Source organism: Cavia porcellus, unplaced genomic scaffold, assembly GCF_034190915.1.
Source record: "Cavia porcellus strain 051 isolate PalLab524CR breed Dunkin Hartley unplaced genomic scaffold, mCavPor4.1 scaffold_31, whole genome shotgun sequence".
NCBI lineage: Eukaryota > Metazoa > Chordata > Mammalia > Rodentia > Caviidae > Cavia > Cavia porcellus.
This window is the reverse complement of record NW_026947514.1, coordinates 8,084,407-8,105,828: the sequence shown is the minus strand read 5'-3', so window position 1 is coordinate 8,105,828 and position 21,422 is coordinate 8,084,407. Positions and strand designations below refer to the sequence as shown.

The 21,422-nt window shown below is 50.5% G+C and overlaps 1 protein-coding gene across 1 annotated transcript; it reads left to right on the top strand.

The window, feature by feature from the left end:
* Window positions 1-6,047: 6,047 nt before the first annotated feature.
* Window positions 6,048-20,666, top strand: LOC100724253 (serpin A11). Its single transcript, XM_003462994.3, has 5 exons — window positions 6,048-6,184; window positions 7,668-8,313; window positions 9,880-10,153; window positions 18,618-18,765; window positions 20,315-20,666. Exons 1-5 carry the CDS (start codon window positions 6,128-6,130, stop codon window positions 20,516-20,518), a joined length of 1,329 nt encoding a protein of 442 aa, XP_003463042.2. The 5' UTR covers window positions 6,048-6,127; the 3' UTR covers window positions 20,519-20,666.
* The last annotated feature ends 756 nt before the right edge of the window (window positions 20,667-21,422 follow it).

Below are 21,422 nucleotides of genomic sequence, written 5' to 3'. Positions count from 1 at the left end.
AAGATGATAAAACCTCCAGAGTGCATCCCATACAGACAAGTACACCAAAAATGGGTCCAGGGCAGCAGACCCCGGTCGGTACACAAAGGCCAGAGGCCTGGCAGTGTCTCCAGCCTGCCCGTGCGTCCCGCACACCCATCATTGCCTGGGTGGAAATCTCTCTGTTTCGACATTCATTAGGGTCGGAGTGCTGTCTGCAGCCCGCCTTTCCGCAGCTGCTGGCCCCGGAGTGCACTTTTCAGAGGCTAAGGAGCCCTGCAGGGTTTCTGCGCTCCTAGAGCCACGACTGTTGAGGAACCACCCTGGCATGTAAACAAAAACAACCCAGTCCCTTCATGTCTGTGTAGGAGTATTTCAGGGTGCATCGCAGACACCGTGGGCCGATTCCCCCAGGCAGCAGGTGTGGAGATTTGTTTTTTTTAATTTAAAGAAAAAAAAAAAAACCCAAAGCAGTAAAGGGTAGAAGTCATACAGAATTTCAAGAAAAATAAAATATACAGTAAGAAATCACTAGTTAATAGATTATATATTGTCATCTTAGAGACAGTTGTCCAAATTACAGAATTAAAGCATACAAAGTGGACATTTATACAGTGAGATTGCAGACAGTTCCATGGGTGTGGACATTTGCTGGGTGGATGCGAGTTTTCCACCTCCCCCACCACAGCCCAGTGAGCCCGCCTGCAGGTGTTTCAGTGAAGTCGCCCCAGCAGTGTCCCTGCTCCACAGGACACAGGCACAAGCGAGGGTGTGTGACACACACAAGACAGTACACAGCATGGGACCAGCACTGGGCTCAGGAAGGAGGACTTCACAGGTCTCTAGTTCCCGCTCCAGGGTTGGAGACCCAGCCCTGCACTGCCTCTCTGTGACCATGTGGACCCGGCACAATCTCTGTCTGCTCCACTTCCCTCCTCTGAAAACTCCGAGCTCCAGGTCACTAGGTTGTCCTGTGAGTAGCACAGACAGCGCTGAGGAAATCACCCATCCTTCTCACCGCTGTCCCTGTTGCAGATCAAAGCTGCTCCAGCCCAGCTCATTTCCCAGGAGTTGGAAGCAAAGCCCTGGGTTGCCCTGACGGCCTCCGTGCGCCCCTGAGGCTCCCCTCACATGGGTGGCCAACATCCTCTCTCCACGCACAGCTCAGAGCTGTCTGCGGATGGGGTCCCGTGACCGTTCCTGGCATGTGGCTGATCTCTGGTAGCAAACTGCTCGCCCCCTGCCCAGAGGATCCCACGGCAAATGGCTCCAGAGTCCAGCTTGAAAGTGAAACCCTGCAAGCCACATGGATCAGCTGAAACCAACAGTAGAATCTTTCTGTGCCACCAAACTAGAAAAAAAGTTAGGTAACAAAGATGTCGACTTTGCCTTTCTCAACAGAACTATAATAACGAAAGACAAGCAGAAGCGTTTAAAGAACTTTCCAAAGTCCTTGAGTCTGCTCAGTGGCTGTTTAGTCTGGGACGTCTTACCCAAGATGCAAAGTCACAGCCTGGGAGCTCTGGGTTAGGGCCACAGCTGTGACGCCAGGCAGACATGGCGTGGCCCCTCCAGCTGTATGACTGTAAGTCACTGACCCTCTCTGTGCCTCGATTCTCATCTCTAAAGTGGGGTTTCCACAGAACCCGCTTCACGCTATGGTGGTGAAGACTGAGCGGATACTGCAGAGCAGACTGTGGCGTCCAGCATGGGAAGTGAGTCTGGTCAGTGCTGGGGGACCACTGGTGCTGGCCAGCATCACAGAAGCACCTGGGCACGGGTCGTACAGAGCGCCACATCTCCTTCCTCTTAGATCTCAGCCCCTGCTCCCTGGGTGGCCCTGACATACTGGCAGAGAGGTCTCTGGGGGAATGCAAGTTTGTTCTGGAAGGCGAACACGGGTCCTTCTAGGGAGTAGGGGGCCCTTGTGCTAGGCTTTGGCGTGCCTGCTGTGTGCTGGCATGTGGGAAAATCATGGATTATGTCTGGGTTACACCAGCAATGATTTTACAGACAGTAAGTACATAAAGCAAGGAAGGATTTTGCAAGGCAGCCTGCTTGGGAAGCCCAGAAACGGCGGGGGCTCCCCGGAGGAGACCTAACCCAGCCGGGATGGAAGGGGAGGGGGCAGCTGTCAGGAAAGGCTTCCTCCAGGTGAGGTCTGAGCTGCACCCTGAGGAGTGGGCAAGAGCTGGTGCTGCTGAGGAAGGGAGGAGTGTGACAGTGTTCATGGCCAGAGGAAAAGAGCATGCAAAGGAGAAGCTGGCTGAGATGCCAGGTGGGCCAGGCACCAGCGGGACATCATGCAAGTGCTGAAGAAGGGGTCTCCCCAGAGGTCTCGGGTTGGAGACGAAGAGATTTCAGAGGGCAGAATAAGGGAGCAGTGCCTGGGCTAAACCAGGGGACCAGAGAGGAGGCTGGGGACATAAACCAGGGCGCAGGTCGTGGAGGAGACAGGGTCGGCAGGAGCCCAAGGCTGGGAGCAGACACTGGAGAAAGGACAGCAGGGGAGGCTGGGCAGCAGGCAGGGAGGTGCGGTTTCCCCAGGCGGTGGGCCCCGCTGTCCCAGACAACAGCCACGATGGCCGCAGTAGGGACTGGGCCCTGAGGAGAGGAGCCTGCGAATCAGGACTCAAAGTAGCCATCAGTTCCTGGAAGTGGGGCACAAGGAGCAGGGAGATTGTTGGGGGAAGGTGGACGGTTCGCTGGGCTTCATGGTTTCTCCAGTCGCATTGGCTGCCAGGGGCACCAGGACCGCAGAGAACACTGCACAGTGTGTGTGCTGGATGCCCACCGAGAGCATGGTGGGATGGAGCTCCAGACCAACCAGCGAAACAGGTCCCATCTGACCTGTTCCAGCTGAGGACTCTGAGGCTCAGGACTGCAGGGCCCGCCCGGAGAGGACCCTGGGCCCCGAGTGCCTCCTAGGAGCCCAGGCTGAGGTGCTGTGGGACCCTCTCTGCACAAGAGCCAGGAGGGTCTGGTCGGGGTGGCATCCACACACAGCCTCAAAACTCACCTTCTTCTTCCATTCCAGCCCTCTGACTCTTCCTCAAGTGCTCCCCCAAGTGGGGACGTTGGGGACAGAGAAAGGGACTTTCCCAAGGATCCCCAGCCTGGTTTCCCTGCTCTGCACTCCTTTTCTTCTCTGCACCCCCTCTTCCACGTGGGTGCAGCCCCCCTAGCGCCTCCGCTCACTTCAGGTCGCTGCTGCCCTGCAGGTGGTGAGCGGTCCCTTCTCTGCGGTAACTCGGAGGGACCATGGTCTTGCTGAGCAGCCAGTGGCCACCTGCTCTGGGCTTGGAACACTTGCTGATGGATAGCCACGTCCACCCCGAGGGCAGCAGGGCAGAGGTTCCTGGGTGCCCCTGCCTGCCCTCTTTCTTTCTGCAGGAAGGATTTCAGGACACAGCAACACAGCCACTCTCATCGTGGACAATGCCTCAGTGAGCAAAGCTGTCCTGTCCCCAGAGACAACGGCTGGCTGTGAGGCCAGCAGAAGGGTTCCCAGGACAGCTGGCACACGTGCCCTTTATCCTAACTCCTCTGGGAAGCCCCAAATCCCCAGGGGCTCCCGTCATCCTTTAGTTCAAAGGGTGCTTCCTGGCGCTTGGCCAGGACCTGAGCTCCCCACAGTCTCTCCAGGAGGGACCATCATTCACCCCACACAGCAGGCCAGTGGTGAAGCCACTGAGGTTTCCAGAAGGGATCAGCCAGCACCAAAGTGACAAATAGGAACAGCCGTGTGCTGGCAACAGGAGCCGGGCACTGCTTTACCCGTGCACTGTAATCAAAGCCTAGGGGCTCGACTCGGTAGCCATAGGAGCTCTGACCATATGGTGCGTCAGGACCCTGAGTCACGATCTCAGCATGTCAGCCACTGGAGAGCAGTGAGAAGCACAAAACTGAAAAAATTCAGGGTCCAAGGAGGATGCCAGCACTGGCTATTTCCATCTAGGAGCTGCTCCAGGGCAACCAGTGTGACCACAGTAGACTCACAGGCATCCCCTCCTCACCGCAGAATCAGTGCCATGTCTGGGCTGCTTCAGGCTTTAAAAGCGCCCCCAGGAGGGCTTGGGATGCAGCCCAGTGGTAAAGTGCTTGCCCAGCATGTCTGAGGCCCTGGGGTGGGCCCCAGCACCCCTCCCCCTAAAAGAAACAAAGAGAAAAAGGTGCCCCTTAGTGAATTAAATGATTCTGCTTTTCAACAATGATGCTTTATTGCTATGAACAAGTGTGTGCTCTCTGTAAGAAACTTGGAGAACACGGAATCCCAGACAGAAGAACACAAGCGTTAACTCTACCCTCTCATTCAGAGATGTTCATAACAAATATTCATTCAGCTCCTGGCTTCTTCCCAAGTGTCAGGGGTTGGGGTGACAGGACCCCTTGATCCCACTTCCTGGGCTCAACCCAGCAGGAGGGGTGTGTGTGCTGTGTCTCCTGAAGCCCCTCCAGTCCCCTCTTGGTCTCCTGTCTCTCTGTCTCCGTGGACTGTTTTTATTCAAAGTGTCAGGAGAGCGGGCTGGGTTGGTGTGGGTCAGGGCTGGGAGGCAGAGCCACCCTCACCCTCCCTCTGTGAAGGGGGCAGAGCTGCCCCTCTCCTGCCTTCTCTGCTCCAGGGTGACTGATGCCCCAGGGCAGAGGACCTCATCCCCGGGACACACTCAGACCCAGCAGCATCCTGAATCACAGGTCCCCTGCTTGTCCACAGGACAGACGGCCAGGACAGACACTGTGGGAAAAATTCCTTCCTGCTTGCCATGCTGTCTTCAGAGCAGTGCCAAGAACCGACCTGACAGATACTGACAGCACTGCTGTGACCTGCAGAGGCCAGTGTCCCTGGGGCCGGTGGCCCTGTGTTCAGCCGTGCTGGGACTGTGCTCCAGGAGTCCCGCACCTGCATTAGAATGAACACCTCATTTGTGTCTGTCTCTCTGTCTGTCTGTCAGTCTGTCCGCCTGTCATCAATTTTTCTCTTGACACAGAGACAGGGATAGGAGAAGTGAGTCCCCAGAAGGAAAGCATGTGAGTACTGCCCTGGAGTCTGAAGTTGGAACTTCGGGTGCTCAACCACCTCTTAGGGGAAACTCAGCCTCCTAACTTTGAGAGAGGAACTCTCAAAGAATCCCTGGTGACCCGACAAGAATGCACAACAGATAACCCTAAGGCAAGTGACCCTGCTTGCCGGGAGCTCTGGCGTGGGACCGGGGTCTTGCTCAGAAGCCCCTGTCAGGAGCTAAATCTTGCTCCTCCTGCTAACCAGGTGCTCACCTGACCCCGAGTCTTGGTTTCCCCCAGTGTGCTTGTATGAGACCCCTTGGGCCGGGCTCCTCTGCAGTACTTGTGACTCTGCTGGGGGTCCCCAGAGCTGTCATGTGTGAGTCACCTGCTAAGCCCCAGTGGCTGAGATGACCTGAATACCGCCCACCCGCTCTCACACGCCCCTCCTGCCACACTTGCAATGTGTCCGGTGCTCAGTAATTGAGAATGCTATCAATGACCAGCGTCTTTCATTTTCTTCTGGAATCTTCCAGGAACACGAGCTAAGAAGTGCGCTGGACATCATCATATCCAGCCTTGGAAAGGAAGCAAACTCCCAGCGTGCCCTTTCTCCATGCCAGGGCTTGGAGATGACTGTCACCAGCTTAGGCGACCTCATAACCCCGGGAAGCAGGCATCTCACTTGCAAGACACTGAGTTTCAGTGAGTCACCTTCGTCAAAACTCAGGCTCTTGTCTGCAACTCGGTCCTCTTGGGAAACACACCCTGGGCAGAGCAGGGCCCTCGAGTACAGAAGGGTGGGAGATGGGCTGAGTTTAATGGGAGCACAGAGCAACCCAGAAATAGCTTTCTCGTCATTGCATTTCTGGTTTTACCCAGGGAGGACCAAGTTTTAAACCGTTGTGCATCTTCCAAGTCTTTCCATCAGGGAACTGTCTCTAAGCCACCAGCCCAGCGCTGTGCGGGAGGGAGGGAACGACTCGGGGAAGTGTCCACTGCACTTTGACCAGCAACCAGGTTTCAACACAAGGGGCGAGCGGAGAAGATCCGTCACTTCCGGGAGGCCGGCCTTCTTGGCTGGGGAGCATATTTAGGGCACTGGGGGCCACAAGCCCAGCTTCTCCAACAGTGTGCCCTCTCCCCCATGCTGCAGCTGTTGGCCCTCATCCGGAGGTCCCTGGGCCCAGCGGAGAGCATTAAGGTGAGGATTAAGATGCAGGTGATTTCAGGAGTTGCTGGCAACTCTGATGGAGCCGTGGCCAGGGGGTGGCCACAGTGGGTGGCCACAGGGGAAGGGGTGGTTTTGAGGGGAGCAGGAAGACACTAGGGTGTGGAGAGTTCAGTGTCTCCATGGCAGAGCTTTGGGGGTGTGGGGAGGGGGTGCAGCTGAAAGGGAATGGGAGGCACAGGCCAGAGGGCTGCGGCAGCACCCTTAGTTTGGGGCTGTCCCCTGTCTGCATCAGCCCTGAAGCCGCCGGCTCCGCACCATGCTGCCCCCAGAGGTGACGAGAGGCTCTGCACCCCACCTGCCAACTGGAGGGTGCAGGGCTGTCCTGTTGATTTGCAGTCTCTCTGCAGGCTGGGGTCCTGGCCTCTGTCTGCAGCCAGTTCCTCCTGAGACCAGGAGGAAAATCCGATGGAGGCCCCTCCCATGGCTTCTCTTGCTGTGATCGCTGGTGTTTCTCAGACTGCAGAGTTTCCAGGGGCCCTGCCCTCACCTTCACGTGGTGTCCCCCTTCCAAAGTCCACCTTCTCATAATGGTATCCATCGCAGTGGACTAGGGGCCTGCTCCAGGGACCTTGGCTTAACTAATGACAGCTCCCAAGGAAGATCACTTCAGAAGGCCTGGAGGCTGGGGGTTCAGTGTGAGTTTTGGGGCGACACACTTTGACCACTAACAGACATCTTTTCTAAACCCCTGCACTGACGCAGGCAGAGCTTTCAGCCACGGGGCACAGCAGTGTGAGTCAGCCCAGGCAACAGTGGCTTGAAGGAGACCTGGAGACAGTGACCTCCCTGTCACCTCTCCTCCCGGGGAGCTGATCCCATGTCTTTGGCGTCCCTCCTCGGCTGCCGTCATCTGCACAGCCCTCATCCCTGACCCTTACAGCCAGTGAAGACCGGAAGGATAGAGGCTCTCCCCCATCCTTCACATGGCCCCTTTCCCTCATGGCTCCTGGCCAGGGCTGGGTCCAGGCAGCCCAGCCTCCTCCCAGTGTCCAGACAACCGCTCTAGCATTCTAAGGAGTCAGGAATTATGTTTGTTTCTTTCCCCATTAGATCCCCAGTACTTAGAGCACTTCATGGACCAGGTAGACCTTAGACGTTAGGAATGAGTGAGCACCCCTGGAAAGAAGAAAAAGGGAAGAAAAGGGAAAAGAGGAGGGAAAGAGGAAGGGAAGGAAGAAGGAGAAGAGAGAGGAAGGAAGGAAAAGGAGGGCAGGGCAGGGAAGGGAAGGGATGGGAAGGGAAAGTTACTCAACAAAATCCATCAGCACGTGGAGCAGCCAAAGGGCTACTGCTCTGACCAAGGCCTTGGAGGACCGTGTCCAGCATCTTACGCAGACTTCCTCATCTTGTCCTCCGCAGTGGGCCCACGGCATCCCCCGGGATACAGCTGGAGAGCCTTGGGGAAGGGTGGGGATGTTCATAAACAGTGATGTGTCCTCGTTCTTGTTTTCAGAGAATGGGCCCGGCGTGGCCGTGGCTGCTGGGAGCCGGGGTCCTGGCCTCTGTCTGCTGTCAGCCCTTTCCCGCCCGTGGAGATAAGAGCCCCGGGGTGCCTCAGCACCCGAGTCACCAGCTCACAGAGCTGGCCCCTGCCTACCACAAGGTTGCGCCCACCGTTACCAGCTTCGCTTTGCGCCTGTATAAGCAGCTGGCGGCGCGAACCCCGGGAAACATCCTCTTCTCCCCAGTGAGCGTCTCCAGCACCCTGGCCCTGCTGGCCCTTGGGTTCCATGGTGACACCCAGACTGAGATCCTGCAGGGTCTCGGTTTCAACCTCACGGAGACTCCAAGTGCCGACATCCACAGGGGCTTCCAGAGCCTCCTACACACCCTGGACCTGCCCAGCCCCAAACTCGAGCTAAAGGTGGGGAACTCGCTGTTTCTAGACAAGCAGCTGAAGCCTCAGCAGCGCTTCCTAGACAGCATCAAGGAGCTATACGGAGCTCTGGCTTTCTCTGCCAACTTCACTGACTCTGCCACAGCCGGCAGGCAGATCAGCGAGTTCGTGGGGAAGCAGACTTACGGGCGGGTCACAGACAGCTTCCAGGAGCTGGGCCACGACACGCTCTTGGTTCTCTTGAATTACATCTTCTTCAAAGGTAAGGACCAGGCTCAGCAGACTCGGTGAGAGCACGCTCGCCGTCCCTGGACAGCCCGAGGCCCTCTGCCACAGCTCTGTCGGATTTGCTGGGCCCCTTGGGAACATCTAGGAATAAGACAGTTTTTCTGCCCTAGTATAGCTCAGATCCCGTGTGGTTTGGAAATGAGAGGCCATGCAGGTCAGAAAGACACTGATGCTGCCCTCCTCGAGCAGGTCCCAGTGCTGTGGCAGCTTCATCCTGGCTCAGAGAGAGAGGCAAGATTGCCTGGAAGAGGAGGCATCTAGGGGAGACAGGAAGAAGGGGGGGGGTCAGTGCATGGAGGCTGGGGGAGAGGTGGGAGCACAGGTTGGGCTTGGACAAAACACCAGCATGTGGAGCAGCCAAAGGGCCATTGCTCTGACCAAGGCCTTGAAGGATCGTGTCCAGGGCCTTATGCAGGCCGCCCTATCTTTTTTTTTTTTTTTTTTTTTTTTTTTTTTTTTTTTTAATTTAAGAGGAAAAAGAGAAAAACACAAAACAAACCAAAGCGGCGTAAGGGTACACGCAATACAGAACTACAAAAAACAAAACAAAACAAAACAAAAAAACATAACAGTAAGAAATCACCTGCTAGTAGATTACACACTATCTTCTTGAAAATAGTTCCTCAAATCACAGTATCAAAGAACACAGGTGGACATTCAAACAGGGAGACTGCAAACAGCTGTGTTCAATGTTCCAAAAACATTGATAAAGTCAGCTATTTAACACCCCCAAACACACTTGCTGTTATATCCGTTTTTCTTTTTTTTTTTTCCCCTCTCTTTTTTACAACAAAATTTACACATCTTGGATTTTATTACTCCTTAGTGCTTATTACTTTCTTTGGGGGGGGGGAAGAATACAGTCAAATATGGCAAAACAAAGCTGTCAGTCAATACCAAGGATAGACATAGGCCGCCCTATCTTGTCTGCTGCAGGAGGTGGAGAAAGGAGATACTATTGCATTTTCAAAGAAGCCAAGATGGCAGAATTCCACTGAGGGATGCAATGCAGGAAGGTATCCAGAGCTGCAAAGTTGAAAAAGCGGGGGTCACCCGGGGGATCCTAGACCTGCTCAGGGAGCTGCAGCACTCCCTGCCTTAAGCAGCAGAAATCCACACCACAAATGTTTTAGAAGGCTCAGTGCAACCAGGTGCCGTGACATGTGCCTAAAGTCCTAGTTCCTTGGGAGGCTGAGGCAGGAGGATCATTTGAATCTGGAAAACAGAGAGACCCACCTTAAAAAAATAGTAATTCCAATTTGGGTACAGTTTGGAAAATGGGCGGAGAGTGCCCTCCTGGCCCCAGTCTCCTTCCCCGATTCTCCTTGGGGGCCTCCACAGCGCAGGTTTGCAGGAGACCGGCAGAGCTCTAGGTGTAGTGATGCTTCAGCGGCCCGGAGCCTGGTCTTGTCCTGGCCCTACATCCAGGCCACTTGGCTCCCTGGGGGTGGACCCCCTGGAGGAAGTCACCTTCCGCGTAGCTTTGGGGACTCCCTCTCTGGGAACGCGTTCTCACGATGTCCGGGTCTTGCATCTTCAGCCAAGTGGAAGCATCCTTTCGACCGCTACCAGACCGGGAAGCAGACGAGCTTCTCGGCGGACGACGGGACCTCACTGCGTGTGCCCATGATGCAGCAGCGGGCCATGCACAGGTTCCTCTACGACCAGCAGGTGGCGTGCACAGTGCTCCAGATCGAGTACAGCGGCAACGCGCTGCTGCTGCTGGTGCTGCCCGACCCGGGGAAGATGAGGCAGGCAGAGGCCGCGCTGCAGCTGGAGACCCTGCGGAGGTGGGGCCAGCGCTTCCAGCCCAGGTAGGTGCCGGGGCTCCGGGCTCGCTCGGGTGCTTCCTGGGCGAGCTCTCGCCTCTCCGGACCTCCGACTTCCTCCCCTGTGCAATAGGGCTCAGAGGAGTCATTGAGTGAGCATTAGTCTGGCACTTGGACCCTAAGGGCTCCTTGCACATATAGCCCAGAAATCAGATGTAGGACAATTACTAAGAACATTTGGGGCTGGGGATTTAGCTCAGTAGTGTGGACACCTGCCTGGGAAGCCCGAGGTAGTGAGTTTGATCCCAGTTACCAAAAAGAAAAAAAAAGGAATAATCATGACTCCCGCAGAATAGAATCTGTGTTTAAAAGCTCTTTCTGTTTAATTAAAACGTATTTAAAGAAATACTGAAAAAAACAACAAGATAGGTGTGGTGGCTGAGGCAGGAAAATCTCAAGTTCTGGCCCTGCGTAGGCAATTTAGGAAGATCCTGTTTCAACATAAAAAGATAAAAAGGGCTTGGAGGGTACAGTGTGCCCTGAGTTCAGCACCCGGGAACACGCACACACACACACAGAGGAAGACCAATAAAGCAAAGCACCAGTTGTATGCGATCTGTGATCTTTTACCTATGACTTGTTTTCTTTTTGGACAGATTTCCACTATTCCGTTCAGGTTAGACTTGAACTCACCTTGTAGCCCAGCCTGGCCTCAAATTTTTAGCAACCCTCTTGCTTCAGCCTCCCAAGTGGCATTACAGGCGTGCACCACCACACCCAGCCTCACCTGTTCTTTCCAGCTCACGAGCTCTTTGGTGTGTGGTTTTGTCATGGCAAGCTTACCTTTATCTGGTTTCTTTGGATCTCCTTCTCTGACCAGCCCCGTCTTCATATAGGTGCTTTGGGGTAAAATCTGGTATTGAATTCTAGACACCCCCAAACTACCTTGCTAAAGAAAATGAGTCCTTCTCCCTCGGTGCTCCAGGCTGACTAGGCTTCCCTGGATGGTTGTCATTATTGACGTCTGGTGGTATCTAGGCAGGAGCCACCAAGGCCTCCATCAGTTGTGTGTCTGCAGCCTGGATGGAGCACGCTGCCGAGATGCTCCGAGCACGCTGGGCTCCCTGAAGCAGGGCAGCTCAGTGTAACTGGCATTACTACATATAATGCAGCTCAGGGCTCCAAGAGGCAGTGCTCCCAAAGACAGGAAGCAAAAGCTGCCACCTCTTAAGGCTCCCAGACCAGCTACAGATCTGCCCCAGATGCCAGGGCAGGGCTCAGAAGCTCCACGGCTTGGTGGCCATTAAACCAGCACAGCCTGATGGCACCAGGCCCCCTTAAAAACCCACAGGCTTCTCTGAGGTGCCCAAGATAGGGAAAGGGTGCTTTGTGTTTGGGCGGAGATTAAAGCACCAAATAAAAGAGAGGTGGTCAAGAGGAGAGGCCTGGAACTGTCTGACTCCTGGAACTCCTATCAGCCTAGGTTCTGGTGTGGTGTGAGCCGGCCTCCCACCCCACCCCACCCCACCCCAGTGGAAGAGAGGGCTGCAGAATCTTCCAGATGCGAAGATTTTCCCCAGGAAGTGCTTGCTTGGCCTGCTTCTCATTCTGTTCTTCAGAAGGCAAGGTGAACCCAGGTCACTGTGCTGAATCTCGGTTGTGGATTCCTGGGTTGGAAAGTTCCAGTGTCATAGGATTTTCGTGGGCTTTCACACAGGAATGCTTTATTAATTTTTTATTAGCGCATGTTTGCAGTACACAATGTTCACACTCCTTCTTAGGGGTTGATACATGTGCATAACACATCTTTTTAAAAAAATTTTATTTAAGGAGAAAAAGAAAAAATAGAAAAAGGGTACAAGTTATACAAAATTTCAGAAAAAAAATAAACAATAGGAAATCACTAGTTAATAGATTACATATTGTCATCTTAGAAATAGTTGTTCAAGTTACAAAATTAAAGCACATAAAGTGGACATTCAAACAATAAGACTGCAAACAGTTCTGTTCAATGATCCAACAAAAACTCAGTAACATGGTTATCTATCTTATACACTTAAATATACATGCAGTTATATTCTTTAGAGCACTTTCTTTTCCTCTCTTTTGTACAATGACAATTACACATTTTGGGTTTTATTACTCCCACAGTTCTTATTACTTTTTTTGAAGAGAGTAAAACCAAATGTGACATAACAAAACAGAGTCAGTCAAATCAAAAGGATGGACATAATACAAAATGTAAAGCCTCTTGCTATTTTAAAAAGAATTGGCTATATCATCAGTTGTAATAAAATTGAACAAAACAGTAAAGAACAAAACCAATAAAACCAAAACCTTGGAGACATTACAGGAGTTCAAAAGAAGATAATAGTCAACCAGAATGGGCGTCATAATGAATCTTATTGTCTTCACAGTTGTTGCCTGTACCCTCAAACTTGGTACTATCAAGCAAAACAGAATAGAGGAAAATCAGTCAAAACAAGATGGTGAGAGCAATACAGGGTTTCAAACCAAGTTAATAGGAAACCAATGTGGGTTACTATAATATATCCTGCTATTTTTATTTATTTTTCCCTTAATTAAAAAGATAAAAATAAAAAAGTAAATAATAAAAAAGGAGACTGAGATAAAAGAGGACATAACAACAAAACAGCACAGGTCAAAACATAACCATTTAAGCAAAGTAGAGTTTCACCACAAGATAATCCTGACATAAAAGTAGTTACCATAGTGTCTCTTTCCTTGAAATCTTTGAGTATAACTTCATGTACTGTAGTATCAAACATATCAAGACAATGTAAAACCATTCAAGAGAATGACAGTATTACAGGGTATTTAGAAACAACTAACAGAAAATGAACAATGGTTTCTGTATAATCTCCTTGTCTATAAAAGTTTTTGTTTATATTATCACATATAATAAAATCCAATAAGATACAACATGTTAAGACTGATGGAGACAGAAGAATAAAAGCTTGATGGGACTTCAAAACAAGATGATATTAAATCAGCACTAGGTATTATGATGTCTTGTTTTCTCCAAAATAGCTGTTCCTACCATCCAACCTTCTCTGCCTCATTTCTGTTGAGCTCTTTTTCTGTCAGTTTGTCTTCTTCATTTGGCTTTCTGCTCCATTCATTGTGGCCTCTCTGCCACTGTTTCTGGAATCTTGATATTTTTCTTTTTTAGAATGCCCTGCAGTATTCTCTGTAGAATTGAATTGGTGGTTGCAAATTCCCCTAGTTCCTCTTTATCCTAGAAGCACCTTGTTTTTCCATTAATTTCTAGGGACAGTTGTGCAGGATATATCAATCTTGGCTGGAGGTTATTATCTTTCAAAGCTTGAATTATTTCCCACCTTCTTTGTTGATGGTTTGTGCCAAGAAGTCTGCTGTAATTCTGATGGGTGTTCCCTTGTAAGTGATCTGTTTCTTGCCTCTGATGGCTTTTAAAATTCTGTTCTTATATTAGATTTCTGGAATTTTGATTATTATATGCCTGGGTGTAGCTCTGTTTGGGTTGTAGGTGGCTGGGGTCCTGTATGCCTCATACATCTGAGTATCTTTACCTTTTGCTGAATTAGAGAAATTCCCCTGGATTATTTCTGTGAATAGCCTTTGTAGTCCATTTGTTTGTGTCCCTACTTCTTTTATGTTCTTAATTCTTAAGTTATGGATCCTCTTATCATCTTCTAGCCTTTGTATTATTGCTGTTTGTTTCCTTATTATTTTTAAGAAGTTTTTCATTTCATGCTCCCACATTACAAATCTGCCCTCCAGTTCAGATAATCTATCCTTAGTTTCTTTCAAGCTGTTATGCCAGCTTTCAATAGAGTTTTTAGTTTCCTGGTAATCTCTTTGAACCTGCTTCACGTATTCTATGTTTTCTCTATTTTCTCCATTAAACAATTCTCCCCTTTTTTCTGTTCTTCCATTCCACCATCTGTTTTTTCTTGGGTGGTGCTTAGCATTTCTCTAACTATTCTACTTATATCTTGCTTTACTTCATTAAATAGTTCACTTTTGAACTCATCTATGAGGCTTTGGAGATATTGCTTTATGTCTGTTGGTACCGTGTCTGATAGTGCATGTTTTCTTTCCTCATTCTCCTTTGCATTTACCTTTCCTAGATCAGTGTTCTCAGGATTGGGGACTGAGGACCTGTTCTTGTTGCTCCCTCTTCCCATACTTTTTGTTTCTTCCATACAAGCGTATATAGGAGGCCCAGTTTCTTTCTTTGTTGGTTACAGTTTGTTTGAATTGTGCCGGCTAGGTGTTCCCGCCCACTGCAGTATACTAGGGAGACACAGACCTGGGTGGCCTCTGCTGGGCCTGTCCCTCCAGGTCAGTCAACCTGCTGAAGACTTCACTGTATTAGGGTGCACCTTCAGGCGCTGGGACCTGGTTTGGGCTAGCCTACTGGGTCTTAGTCCGCGGCGTCACCCAGGCCAAGCACTCACCACCAATCCCACTTGAGAGGGGAATATGTGACTGAAGTCACTGCAGCATCCTGTTCTGGCTAGTCTGCCCAGTCCCAGAATGTCCTCTGTTGAAGCCTCCTTATCTATGGAGGGGTCCTGATCCTCTCACTCACCACAGGTCAATGCAGGGCTCCCCACCAATTCCGCTCTCAACTCTGTTTGCCGATTCCCACTCTCAGAGCTTTCGCATATCTGTCCCTGCCATGCCAATTCAGACCCAGCAGCGGCAGCAGGAAATTCAAATCTCGCGGGTTCCAGCTTTGGACTGAGATTTTATCTGTTCCTGTTATAGCACTGGGATTGCATTTCCAGTTGGTTTCTCTCAGCTGAATTTGTTCCTGGGTCGGCAGAGTACATCTCCCCTTGTTTAGGACTCCTCACACCACACCATTCCTGGATTCTAAGCTAGCTATCTCAGAGAGCCTCCGTAGCTGCTGTTATCTATCCACCATGTTCTCCTGGAAGTGACACATTTTAATTCTTTCTTTTTTCTTTCTATTAAATGCCAAATATTTATTTCATTTTTTAAGTTGTGGGGTAAGGTACGGTTTTACTTTGTAGAAGCAGAAAGTTGGGAAGACTGATATAAGTCATTAGAGGTTGTCAGTAGTCAAAGATTTCAGTTATTAAAAAGTCACTTTTTACATCATTCACTTTACAAAGACAAGTTTTTGCTTGAGAAATCTTAATATAACGATGTTGACACCTCTGAGTTTGTTTTATAGAACAGAAAAATTATGGGATTTGTGTGCATATGTGCATTTGTGTGCATATATGTATAATATAGAGTCTCTTCAACTTTCTTTTCTTTCTGTCTTTCTTTCTTTCCTTCTTTTGTTGTTGTAGTTGTTTCTGCAATGAATGCTGGGAGTTGAACCCAGGACCTCCTGAGCGCTAGGCAAGTTAAAAAGTTAAAAATATGAACTACACATCTTTAAAATCTTTTAACAGAGATGAAGTTTAATCGGTGTGTAAGTCAGCTACCTCTTGATGTAAGGAACTGAATTCTTCCCTCCAATATTCTGGTATTTCCACTAATGAAACTGACTCTTCTGCTTTCTTTCTTTCCTTTTTTGTACTAGTATATATCTGCAGTTCTTGCAGTTTACAATCATCTTGGGAAACTTTGATTGTGACCTCTCACAGAGCAGTTCAGTACTGCACTGTCCCAGTGATGTTACCATGGAGTGTTTAGGTAAATAGCTCAAGGGGCTTGTTGCCAGTGTGACTGCTCATGACAAAAAGAGAACCAGACCAGCTCAGTGGCACAGCACCTGCCTGGGAAGTGCAAGGTCCTGAGTTTGAGTTTCAGTACTAAGAATAGAACAAGACCGGATTGTTTATCGCAAGGACTCCTGAAATAGACTGAGTTCTCTGCGGAGTCTAGAGTTTGTTATTTTCATAGTCACTGAGAATTCATGACTTCAACTGTGGTAAGTTGTTGTAATAGTTAGTGTAACTACCCTGAACACTTTGAAGGAAAAAAAAAAGTAAGGCACAATGTCAGAGTCTCCCTAAGGAAACCCAGGATCTCTATGTGCATATTTTTAGAGAGTTAAGTATGTTTCACTTTCTTGTGGAGTTTTCCTGTCCCTCTGTGTGTTAGTGACATTTGCACACTGGAAACTAGTACTTGTCTATGTGTCCCACCATCAGTTCACTTTACCTGCCCATCTGAATCTTAGCATATTCCACAAACCTCCACCCCTCATGCCTTTCTGTCTTTCCTTCTGTCTTCCTCCTCTCTCTTTTGTCATGGTTTATGTCTGGTGGCCCCCAGGCCTCGTGCCTTTGCATTGTGCATTTGGGACTGGTTCATTGTCTAGCGCTTGGATTGATGATGTCAGTGCTGCACCCGCCTAGGGGTGGAGCCAGCATACAATTCGATGGCAGGAAGAAGGTGTCTCTCTCTCTCTTGTCTTTCCACTTGCTGTTTGCAGCCACCATGAACTGCAGCCCCGCCATGCCACCCTGCCTTGGAGCCAACTGAGTATGGACTGAAACCTCCAACAACTGTGAGAAATAAACTTTTCCTTTCCCAACTTGGGCATCAGGTATTTTGTCTCAGTGATGAATAAAAAGTAACTAAGACACTTCCCCTCTTCCATTAGTTCTTTCTAAACATTTTGTTTAGGTGCACTTGTGAGCACATGATGTCCACGTCGTTGTGTGTACTTGGTGTGCACACGACGTGTCTTAATTTCTTTATCCACCCTGTCTCCCCCTCCCTCCATCTCTCGGTCCTCTCCCGCTTTGAGAAAGATCTATGTCCCAACTACCTATTATCTATTTCTTATTTTGCCCTTTACTTATACATTTGGTTTTTTGTGTCAGAGAAACCGTGTGATATTTAAGCTCATGCATCTGGTCTGTTCCACTAACCATCGTGGTCTCAGGATGAGCCACCTTCCTACATGTGGCTTGTGCTTTTCTTTCTCCATGGCAGAGTAGTACTCCATTGTATATAAATGCCACATTTTCTTCACTGTTCATCTGTTGATGGTTTTATAGGTTTAGCTATTATGAATTGTGCTGCTATAAACATGGGTGTGCTTGGCTCGCTGCAATCAGATGTCTTAAACTCTTACAGGAAGATACCTCGGAGGGGAATAGCTGGCTCAAATAGAATTTCTAGTTTCAGTTTTTTGAGGGATTTTCATAGTGATTGTACTAGTTTGCACTTCCAGCAACAATGTAAAAGAGCTCCTTTTCCCCAAAAGCCTCACCAGCATTTATTACTTGATTTTTTGACATAGGCATTCTTTCTCGATAATACGGTATCTCAGTATTGTTTTAATTTGCATTTCTCTAATGGCCAGCGACGTTGAACATTTCTTCATGAATTTACTGGCCATTTGTACTTACTCTGTGAAGTTTCTATGCATTTCACTTACTTGGTTTTGATTGGCTCTTTTATTTGGGGGAATCTAATTTTCTGAGTTCTTTATGTATTCTAGATACAAGTCCTCTGTGTGAGGTGACAGCTGTCATCTTGGCTTGCCTGGGAGGCTCAGGTGTCACGCTGGGACACGCTTTTTCACTCATCTCTCACACCTGCTATGTGTCGAGCTCACTGCTCCTGGCTCTGCCAATGACCTGGGTCTTGCCATCCAGAGCTGCTGTGAAAAATATGTCCAGTTGTCCAAGATGTCCTTACCCTCACTTAGGCATCTGGACCTCCCATCAGCTTGCAACAGTAACAATAAGCCAGATTAACTTCCTGATCTAAACTGATTAGAGATCGAAGCTTCCAAGCTGATTCTTAACTAGTTAATTTTGTAGACACCCTGGCAGTTTTCATAGCATGATTAAGGAAAAGAGTAATCCTCAGGAGAAACTCATAGATGAACCCTGGGTGACAAGACATTCCCAAACATAGTGTGGGCTGTGTGGCAGTCTGATGCTTAGTCAGGGAAGCCCAGCTGCAGGGGGGACCATGATCTTGCTGGTTTGTGATTCGGGGTGGACGCACACACTGCCTCCCCTGATCTGCTGAGCTCCGCTGCAGAGTGGAGATTGCTCCAGGGAAGCTGAAGCCCAGAGGGACGAGACTCTTAGGTGGTTTGAGCTGGGGGGAGCCAGGAAGTGCAGTTCACATGCAGCTGGGAGCCGAGCCCACAGAAGTTGCTGATAAATCAGATGCAGGGGCGGGAAAATAGTCTCTGTACTTTACACGGCTGCCATGGATTCAGTAAGTCAAGCCTTGGTGAAACCCACTGGTTGCGTATAGCACCCGGAAAGCCTTCCACAAGCCTGACCAAGATGGTGGAGATGGTGGCTCTTCTGTGCCCCAGCCCCAGATGCGAGGGCTAACGAGAGGGGAGCACAGGGTGCGAGCCTGATGCAGGGGGGCAGGGAAGACTGACTGGACCCATGCTGGGAATTACTGTTCTTTGCCACAGCTCAGGCTGCCAGCAGACAGCGTGAGAGGCACATGGGTACAGGACGGTTCTCTCTCTCTGTGTCTCTTTGTCTCTCTCTCTGGGTCTGTCTCTCTATCTGTGTCTCTCTCTGTGTCTCTCCAGCCTGCTGGATTTGCACCTGCCACGGTTTTCCGTTTCTGGAACATATTACCTGGAAGAGCTCCTCCCCCTGCTCGGTCTCACCAGCATATTTGACTTGGGAGCCAACTTTTCGGGAATCACCGGGCAGCTCAACAGAACCATCTCCCAGGTAAGGCTGTGACTGTGGACTTTTGGCGAGCGGGACTGCTTCTCTTCTCACGCAAGGTGCCCTTGAGAATTATTTTCCTGTACTGATGCGTCCTAACCTTGATCTTTTGATTTCTTTCAGCTGCCTTTCTACCTTCCTCATCTAGATCTATATTTTTCAGGGAAGAAATACGAGTTTCTCAATAAAATAGTCTCCTCAAGGTCATCCACCGAGCCAGAGTATGAGATGGCAGTGCTTTTATTCCCGAAACATCTTTCTCGGGGAGCAGTGAGATTCTGTTGGCCTTTGTTGCAGCTGCAGAGCGGGGTGTGACCCGCAGGTGTGTGGTCAGCCCTACAGCTCAGCACCGTACCACAGGAAAGGCTTATTTCTTGTTCATATTACACAGCAGAGGCAGGTCTGTAACACTGACTACACACCTGGTTCCCGTGTCTCCTTCCTTCCAGGGGAGCCCCACCCCTGGGAGATGCTATTCTAGACACCATTCTAGAAATCAAGAGAAAATGTGCAATGACTCTTAACACCTCTCCCACGCGTGGCCTATGTAGCGGTTGCTCAAGGCCTTTCTGAGCAGGGGGTTCTATGTCCTCCCTGGCAGGAGACTTGGAAACTAGACTGAGTGCCACAGCCCTAACAGGAAGGAGGAGTTGACATTTGGGAATAATAAGACAGGAGGAAGGCGGCCAAGGCCCTTCCCTGAGCTTTGGTTGACTTTTTTGGTTTTTGCTGACGTTGCTCCTTACCACTTGATTCTCCCATTTGGAACTTCATAAAAAAAGCATTCTGTCTCCTTCTAGGAAAAGCCCAGCTGGGGTTCCTCCAGCTGAGGATTCCGTGTGCCACCTGGGCAATGAGGCCATGGCCTTATGTGTGTGTTTGCACTTTCGTGTGAACACATGTGCATGGTGGGAGGGTAAACAAGAGGGAAAAAAACGTTTTTGTTTTTGAAAGAACTTTTCAAAGCAATTTTAAATCCTCCATTTATTTTTCATAGTTTTTAGAAATAAAAAGGATCATCAAGGCTAATGTTTTTCAACTTCTTTTAAAGTGTCAGAAATTGTGTGAAAATGAGGAGGGGGAAGAAGAAGAGAAAAACAAAGAGGAGGAACAGAAGGGGGAGAGGAAGAAAGGAGAAGGGGGAGGTGGGGGGGAGGGGAAGATGGCAGAGTTCTACTGAGCCCATTGAGAACGCTGTGGACCCAGCCCGAGCGTGGCCTTTTAAAGATGAGAGAACTGAGTCCCAGAGAGGCCCTGTGTATCTGGAGAAGGAAAAGGACACCCAGGCTGGGGCCTCCTGTGCCCAGGTGTGGAGAAGAGGCGTCCCTGGCATCTGGTACGTGCAGGCAGCCTCAGCCTGGCTCACACCCAAAAGGCAGTGTGCATCGTTGGGCAGACCCTCAGTAGAGAGAAAACGAGGCGGCTCCAGCCTTCCAGGCAGTGGGGCTTGAGCCACACTGTCTGCCTCGGTGTCTGCAACACCCCAGAAGGCGGCCTCGGCCCTGGAAGCCCCCTGATCCATGCTGTGTCTGGCCCTCTTCTCTTCCTGTAGGTGTTGCACAAGGCAGTGGTGGACATGAACGAGAAGGGAACCGAGGTAGGGGCCGCCTCAGGCCTCCTCTCCCAGCCGCCGGCCCTGAACACGACCTCAGCACCCCACGCCCACTTCAGCAGACCTTTCCTGCTGCTGCTGTGGGAGGTGACCACCCAGAGCCTGCTGTTCCTGGGCAAAGTTGTCAACCCGGTGGCAGGGTGACTGTGCTGAGGGTCAGAGGTGTCTCCTGTCCCCTCGCCAAGCAGGAAGGGCAGCCCCCGCCTGCACGGCAGGGCCCGTGTGCACAGACACTAATAAAGTTCGGGTTTGTGAACCCTGAGCAATTGGGCCCATCCCCGGGAAGCTCGTAGCCATCGCTCCATTGTCATCTCTGCCTGGTGTTGCTAACCGTGGTTAGAAAGTTAAAGATGAGAACAGCCCATGTTATGGTCTCGTGGGACATGGTTACCACTACCACCATCACGATAGCCGTCTGCTGAGTGTCCACTTGGTAAAGGTCGCCGTGAAAGACACAGGGGACATCAGGAGTGGTAAGCAAGTCTCTGGCTTCACAGAAGCCCACCTGGGCTGATAGCCGCGTCTTTGCTCAGATGTCAGGGGCTGGGTCACCTTGGGGAAGGGGTTGCGGCCGAACCTGGGTCAGGACCTCCCATGTGCCATGAAGAGCCCGGGTGTGGATAGAAACGTGCACACATGTGGCCCCTAGCAAGGAAGGCTACTGGAACAGCAAGGGCAGAGTGTCAGGGCCAGGGGGCAATCCCCAAACCAAGGACGTGTGAAGGTCACACAGCCAGGAGCACAATGGGCATAGGTCACAGCCTGGTCAGCTGTGTGCATCTGGAGGCCGTGTTCAGGGGGGATGGGTGCCCTTCCACAATCAGGAGACTAGATCCCCAAGATTCGCCCATCCAAGAAGTACCCGCTAGGGACAGAAGAGGATGGCAGCAGAGCCCCTTGTGGGCATCGTCACGGGGCTGCCGGAGGGACTTCTCGGGCCACGTGTTCTCAATGAGAGACTTCAGCCAAGACACCGAACAGCACTGAGAGAGCAAAGGCAGAAGTTACTGCCAGGCAGAGGCACCACAGGAGGGAAGCGTGGACAGGA

What these genes read in the sequence shown, in the direction of transcription:
- LOC100724253 (XM_003462994.3), top strand. Translation starts at nt 6,128, where the DNA reads ATGCTGCAGCTGTTGGCCCTCATCCGGAGGTCCCTGGGCCCAGCGGAG. An exon ending in GAATTACATCTTCTTCAAAG is followed by an intron (nt 8,314 to 9,879) that starts GTAAGGACCAGG and finishes TTGCATCTTCAG; the next exon opens with CCAAGTGGAAGCATCCTTTC. An exon ending in GGCCAGCGCTTCCAGCCCAG is followed by an intron (nt 10,154 to 18,617) that starts GTAGGTGCCGGG and finishes GTGTCTCTCCAG; the next exon opens with CCTGCTGGATTTGCACCTGC.